Genomic DNA, 7,029 nt, shown 5'->3' with positions numbered 1-7,029 from the left:
CATGCGACATTTTTATTCCCTTCCCTACCTTCGCTTGCCGACACACCGTGTCCGTTTTTTTGACGTGTAATTCCGAAAACCTTTGGCGGTGATATACCGTACAGTTGTTGGTTCTGTGGCATGCCTGCCTTTTTTTCAGCACTACAGAGCAGGAGTGACGTAACCAAACCACGCTCCTTGATCGTAATTAGTTGTGTCTTCGTCGATTTGTGTGGGACTGTATCGACGTAATACTTTACCGCATGCTTAAGGTGGAGTGAAACCTTTGAAGTACGTATTTAATAGAGAAGGACCGCTTTTATGTATGATTCACGTGCAATTTTTACAATCGATTTTTTCGTAATTTTCGGTATTCAGTTTGATGCCGGTGTTTTTTCGTGATATGATTCTTTTACCTTTTGAATTACACCGCAATACGAATGTAAACCCCTGAATTTCTCTACTTCATCAGTACAGTGTGTCTATGTTTGCTTGTTCCTTAAGTTCGTTCTGATTGGGCTTCTTTATTGGTGTAGTATAAAAATGATACTAAAGAAAATTTTATCTTCCTAACAGAACTTCCCCACGCAGCATTCGACTCCGAATGGCAGAGAACCGACTGCGAGGACAAGGGGGCGAAGCTTTCCTTTCAAGGAGCCGAATTCCAGAGGCAACCGATGGAGCCGCAGGGTTGGACGGACGGCGGTGCGACTTCTGCCCCCAATCTTATGGTGCCCAGAGAACTAACAACACCAGGTACGCGAAGACGCACACGGGAAAACACTCATCCAGCCTCGCACCTTCTTAACACACCCTCACATATTCATGAACGGTTGGTTCCACACAAATTGAAAACCTTTTTGTAGGCTAGGTTTTCTAGAAGGTGGAAAATGTCAGGAGTCTTAAGTGGTACACAAAGTGTTCCTTCCGTGGGATAAAGGGGTTACATTCCGAAGTCCGTGTACTACAACTATAGTAAAAGTAGACAAACAAGCTGGGCTCAACTGAAGGAGCATTCAGTCCGAGCACTCGAAGTTGCAACTGATACATCTTTTTTGATATCGGAGAAATGTACCATGCATGCTGAGTTGCTTATTTATATTACAAAAATGTATTTTTCCTTTAATTCCGGTTGATCGAGTAGCTCTCACAAATGCTATAAATTATGTTTGACGCATAAAATAACCCCAAAAGATTTGGATGTTTCAATTGCTTGAAGATTTTCTCACAACATTATTTGTGACACCTAGCTTTAGCTTTAGACTGGCAAAGGTGCATTTGAATGTCGAATTAAAACATCGTTTTTGCTGTTTCAGATTGCCCGTAAAATATTCGCTGTGTGCTTTCGCAAATTATTAAGTTTCTAAGGTACAAAACGAGTATTTTACGAGCCTATTGACTGCCATTTTGTGTAAGAAGTTGAAACTCTTAGGAGTCTGATGTTGTACATGAATTTCTTCCACGTGGAAAGTTCTTTAAGTTTGGTTAGCGCCCTGCAACGTGCAGAAAAGTACACCACAACACAATGCAAAGTTTATTTTCTTAGGAAGGGGGGGGGGGGCGATAAAGGAGTTACATTCTAAAGTCTGAGAGCGACAACTCAAGTGAAAGTAAACAATCAAGATGGGCTCTACTGGAAGAACATTCAGTCCGAGCACTAGAAGTTTCAATTGCTACACCATATTTGATGTCTGATATCGAAAAACATGTACCGTGTTGAGTTTATTTAAAAAAAATTGTCTTTTTTTTTTTTAGTTTCGGTAGATCCAGTAGCTGTCAAAACACTATAAATGATTTTTAATGAAGGAAATATCCCAATAAATGTTCGGTATTTCAAATGATTGAATATTCTCTGACAGCATTATTTGTGTCGCCGAAGTTTAGCTTTAGACTGGCAAATGTCTATACCAATGCCGATTTGAAATAGCGTTTTTCGATGTTTCAAATTGCTCGTAAAATAATCAAAGTGTACCTTAGCGATTTTTCAAGGTACACAACGATTGTTCTACGAGCCTATTGAATGCTATTTTGTGTAACATAATAATCTGTGGGTCTGTGAACGGCCCTTCCTTCGCTACTTGATACTCAGTCACGATCATTATGAATGTCAACACGCTATCACCCAGCGTTCCGTACAGGCAGTGTTATGCAGCCGCAGTGTTGTAGGCGTTACCGTAAAAAAGGAAAGATGCGTTATTCGTTAGTTGTCAAATAAAGGAACGCGTTACCGTCACCGACAGAAAGTAGCGCACGTTACTTTTGCGTTACTTTTTATTTAGAAAGTTACGGTAACAGCATTTTTGTTTTATTTTGGTGACAGAGTTTTTCGACACTGGGATGACGGGTGCGGGCGTTGGAGATTTTCTAAAGTGGAAATTTCTGCGTGGGAAAAAGAGAGGAAAATTTTAGAAAATATGTAGAATGAGTGCAATAATTAATTACTTGAATCATGTACTACGTTTCAGCTTAAATCTAGGCGCAGCCGACGCTACGAGCTAATGGGACAAATCAAGCAGTGTCAAAATCACAAGTCACTGGGCCATGAATGTTTATCGTTGGTTCAGCAAAGAATGAACAAGTACAGAAACACGGAGAACACCATGATGGTTCTCTTTTCTTTCACTCTGATAATTTCCATCAGCTTGTAGCGTGAGCTGCGTCTGGACTGGAAAAAAAAAAAGGAGGGACAAACACGTTTTCTTCCTCAAGTTTAATTATCCCTACCAACCCGCTCGTTCTGTGCTAACATCTTTTTTCAAGTTTTTGGAAGATGTAACGAGTAACGTAATTACGTTATCCGTTACTTGAAATAACTAACGAAAATACGTTACCCGTAACTGTCTTGGAAAAGTAACGATTACGTTACCATGTTACTGAAAAAAGAAAGGCGTTACCGGTAACGACGTTACTTGTAACACGTTACCGCCAACACTGTGCAGCAGCGACCGCGGCGGCTTGACTTCCCTTCCGCGCTTGTTAGCAGAACATGCAAGCCACCACAGCTGCCGCACCATGGGGCTGCCAGAGTCGAGTCTTAAACGATCGCCTGTAGACATTTACAAGCTTTGGGAATGAACCTTTTTAACATCTCAAATGAACGAATACCCACTGTAGGCCGCACCGTCATAATGTAGGTATACTGGACCATGTCCAGAACAATTAAAAATGCGCCGACCTTTCTTGCTCTGTCGTGTCATCCCAACAGACTGGATCGGAGCAGGCTATGGCGACAAAGTGGATACCTTTGACCGTGACAGCCGCAGAGGTGACACCTTTGCCGAGACCAACTGGTCGGACCCACAAAATCAGCAAACGCACCGACAACCGGACAAGCACCCGTGCCGCTTCTGTCCTCACTCATGCCCTTCCGCAACGGCTGTCGCCATCCACGAGAGGACTCACACTGGCGAAAGGCCCTTCAGTTGCGATGCCTGCGAGAAAACGTTCACGCATAAGACTAACTGGAAGGCTCACGTTAGAACTCACACCGGAGAGAAGCCGTTCAAGTGCAACACGTGCAGCAGGGCCTTTACTCTGAAATGCAACTTGGCGGATCACGAAAGAATTCATACAGGAGAGAAGCCGTTCAAGTGCAGCACGTGCAGCTGGGCGTTTACTCACAAAACCAGCTTGGCGAATCATGAGAGAACTCATACCGGAGAGAAGCCGTACAGGTGCAACACGTGCAGCAGGGCCTTTACTCAGAAAGGCACCTTGGCGGATCATGAGAGGACTCACACCGGAGAGAAGCCGTTCAAGTGCAACACGTGCAGCAAGGCGTTTACTCGGAAACGCATCTTGGCGGATCACGAAAGAATTCACACCGGAGAGAAGCCGTTCAAGTGCAACACGTGCAGCAGGGCGTTTGCGGCTTATAGCAATTTGCACACTCATCGGAAGCTACATCGCAAGTGATCGAAACAGCAACATGCATCATCGTTGTGGAGGGGATTTAAACGAAATACTCGAGCACCGACGTGTGTTCATTTGGCTTGGCGATAGACCTGCAGCGGTTCTAGTTGCGAGCAGTGTGTGTTTCGCGTGGTTCAAAATGTTTCAGCCTGTTATTTATCGCGCAAACGCAGATAAAAAAAATTGTGAATTTACCTTAGTCGAAGGGACCAGAGGTCTTTTTTGTACACGAAAAAAAGAAAATATTTGAAGCCTTATCTTTTTTTATTCATTTAAAGTCATTAATCACGTGATGCACCTGGAGTCTCTGTGTTGTCTGTAGGGTCACTTATGTTCCTTACAAGTCGGCCTACTCATGACCATAAATATACGAAATTATAAAATAACTAAGGTCTTTCAATAGCAGCAATCTTGAATATTGCAAATGTTAAGAAAGTATCAGAACAACCGAGTAATGTGGAGGTGTCAACATAATTTTAAGGTGTAAAAATACAACATTATTTGAAACTATTTAGCACACCAAGCTGGAAACTAATACTTTGCTCATAGGACGGCAACACAATTTACATGACTCGAAGATTTAGAAATGAAGTGTAATTTCCTATCTCATTTCGTAATATTCTTCGTCCTTTTTGTTTGACCAGTTTGAGTATCTGAATTCTGATAACATCACTCAATGTGCTTGCTACATGTAATACTCGTATGTATGTTTTCCTTTAGCATGATTGTATTCTTTTTTTTCGCACATTCACGAAGACGGCCCTCATCATTTACGATATTCATACTTTCCGTGGTATACATTTGTGTTCATATATACTTCGTTGCACCTTAGGTACGAGCGCGGACGATGTTTTGAGCCGGGGGACCAATAAAACAGCGCAGAAAGCGCAACGCCATGGCGTGCTCTCTGCGCTTTACAGGACTAGCCGGTGGAAAAGCACGCACAGAGAGATGGCGAATACCGGCTACTCCTATAGTCCTAAGAACTGCAGAGAACTCGTCATGGCTTTTTTGCCTCTTTCGCTGTTTGATTGGCCCTTCGGCTCATAACATCGGCCACGCTCGGACCTAAGCTTAAACGAAGTATAGTTTCACTTGAATTCGTCAGGCTTTTAAATATTCGTAATTCCTCTTGTAGTAGACGGATGATACACATTTGTTGTACTAAAGGAATAATTGATTCCATTGTGTATATTCATGTATCTAAAAACTACATATGTATAATCCATCTAAATATGTCTTAATCTGCGCTGACTGTACAGTGGTTGTCACTATTGCTTGATGCGCCAGAATCGAAGGAGGGGGAGTCCTGTTCCCATACGTATAAAATATTTGTTTTGACATATGCAGGCTGTTTCTGGAAAAATGTGCAAAATCGCTACAGCGAAAACTACGCATCGCACAAAAAAGAAGCCTGATGCCGTAGTGGTCTGTGTCAAAGGAAAATTGCTAGAGCTGAATATAATGGTATATTTAATTATTTCCGAGTACTTAAATTGTTGAATATTAGTTTTAAAGATAATATTGTTCGGCATCATTGAGAACGACTAATTACACCCATGTTATAACGGCATGAGGCACGCGCAGCATTTTACGCGTTCTAAAAAAATGCTTAATTTGGACACGTATCTGGCTTTCGGTTTCTTGTCGGAGACCATCTCCGCGTTGGCAATCTCGCCTCCCGTGTCTAAAACGAGCAACGTGCGTGCGCCACCACGCATTGCTCGTGAAGGTGCGTCTTCACTCTGGCACCGATGTCAAAAAGGCAGACATTATGATACAGTCCGGAGGCTTTCTTATATATACTCTGCGTACGATGAGTGGCGGCGCACGCACGTTGGGCGTTTTAGACACGGGGGGCGGGATTGCCAGCACGGAGATCCCTATTGCAAAATATTTTTTTACCGGAATGTCATTTCCAGTAAAAGTCTATTTTACTGGATTATGGGACTGTTTTCACTTCCAGTAAAGCCGTAGTCCAGTAAAGCCGTAGCCGTACCATAATTTCACCGGATCTTGACCGGAAGTTAATTCCAGTAAAAATCTATTTTACTGGATTATGGGACTCTTTTCACTTCCAGTACTGCCAGAATTGATCAGAAGATCGCCAGATTGACCGGAATTTACTGTGTTTTTCTTTCTTTGTTTTGGACGTCAACGGAAGGCACTTAGGAGGAAGCCTGTGAACCGTGTTTGGTTATGTTTACCAGGTGCTGGACGATTCGGTAACAATTAAAGTGGTTAGTCCATATAGACCTGAAGGTTCTATGTATTTATTTAACAGGGTCGATACCAGTGAAACAATTTGCACAGCTGTAGACAAAAGCAATCAGACCAAATAGGAACAACCAAGTTCTTTGCCGCAAAATGTATCTATCAAGGTACTCACAATGCCGCTGGGTGAATTCCTAGACGCACGGTAGTTCAACTAATAAAAACGCGCAGGTGCACCACACGGACACACACAGGTATACTGTCAGCAGCACGTTTAGCGAAAACCACGGACGCGCGGAGCGACTGTCCGCCGCCGTTGAGAAATCCCGGGCACACTCGCGATGTCGTCCCTGATGCCGTCGCCGCGGGTGCACCAGGCGTCAGTAGCACACTTAGCGAAAACCACGAACGCGCGGAAGGAACACGGTTCTGACTCAGAAAGCGCGCCCGGAAACAGCAAAAACGCCACGAAATGCGTCACATCCGCAGCCGCACGACCTACAGGCGCAAAAAGAAGCGTTGGTTTGGTTCGCGCTTTATGGTGTCGGAGGACTACCCATTTAATATTTTGCAACAGAGTAGCGTATTTTTTTAATAAAGCCAAAAGACGCAACTGCTCGAAACCGAAACCGAAACCCGACGGTGGTGGGAGAAGTGGAGAGAAGAGAGCGAGTGGCGGAAGTCACGTGGCTACACCCGACCGTGCGGTTTTTTTCTTTTTTTTTTCTGACCTCTTCGTAGCGGACGACACGACATGCGGCGTACGGGAACTGTTTGCCGGGCGATTCTTTTGCAGTTATGTTTGTTCCGCTCGTTGTTCTGTACTCCAAGATGAGTTGTTTTGTACATTGAGGGGTTGGAGATGAGTAGTGAGTGCCCGTGGTGAATTTCCATGATCGGCTCCGAAAAGAAAACACCCAAGAT

The 7,029-nt window shown here is 43.6% G+C and overlaps 1 protein-coding gene across 1 annotated transcript; it reads left to right on the top strand.

Moving 5' to 3' along the window:
- Positions 1-656: 656 nt before the first annotated feature.
- Positions 657-4,091, top strand: LOC115314064 (gastrula zinc finger protein XlCGF49.1-like). The gene is made up of 3 exons (XM_040220279.2): positions 657-735; positions 3,185-3,569; positions 3,654-4,091. The coding sequence occupies exons 1-3, from the start codon at positions 657-659 to the stop codon at positions 3,892-3,894; spliced, it is 705 nt and encodes a 234-aa protein (XP_040076213.1). The 3' UTR covers positions 3,895-4,091.
- Positions 4,092-7,029: the final 2,938 nt, after the last annotated feature.

The sequence above is a fragment of the Ixodes scapularis genome, unplaced genomic scaffold (genome assembly GCF_016920785.2).
Source record: "Ixodes scapularis isolate PalLabHiFi unplaced genomic scaffold, ASM1692078v2 PGA_scaffold4__175_contigs__length_147842914, whole genome shotgun sequence".
Lineage (NCBI taxonomy): Eukaryota > Metazoa > Arthropoda > Arachnida > Ixodida > Ixodidae > Ixodes > Ixodes scapularis.
This window is presented reverse-complemented; position numbering and strand designations above follow the sequence as displayed.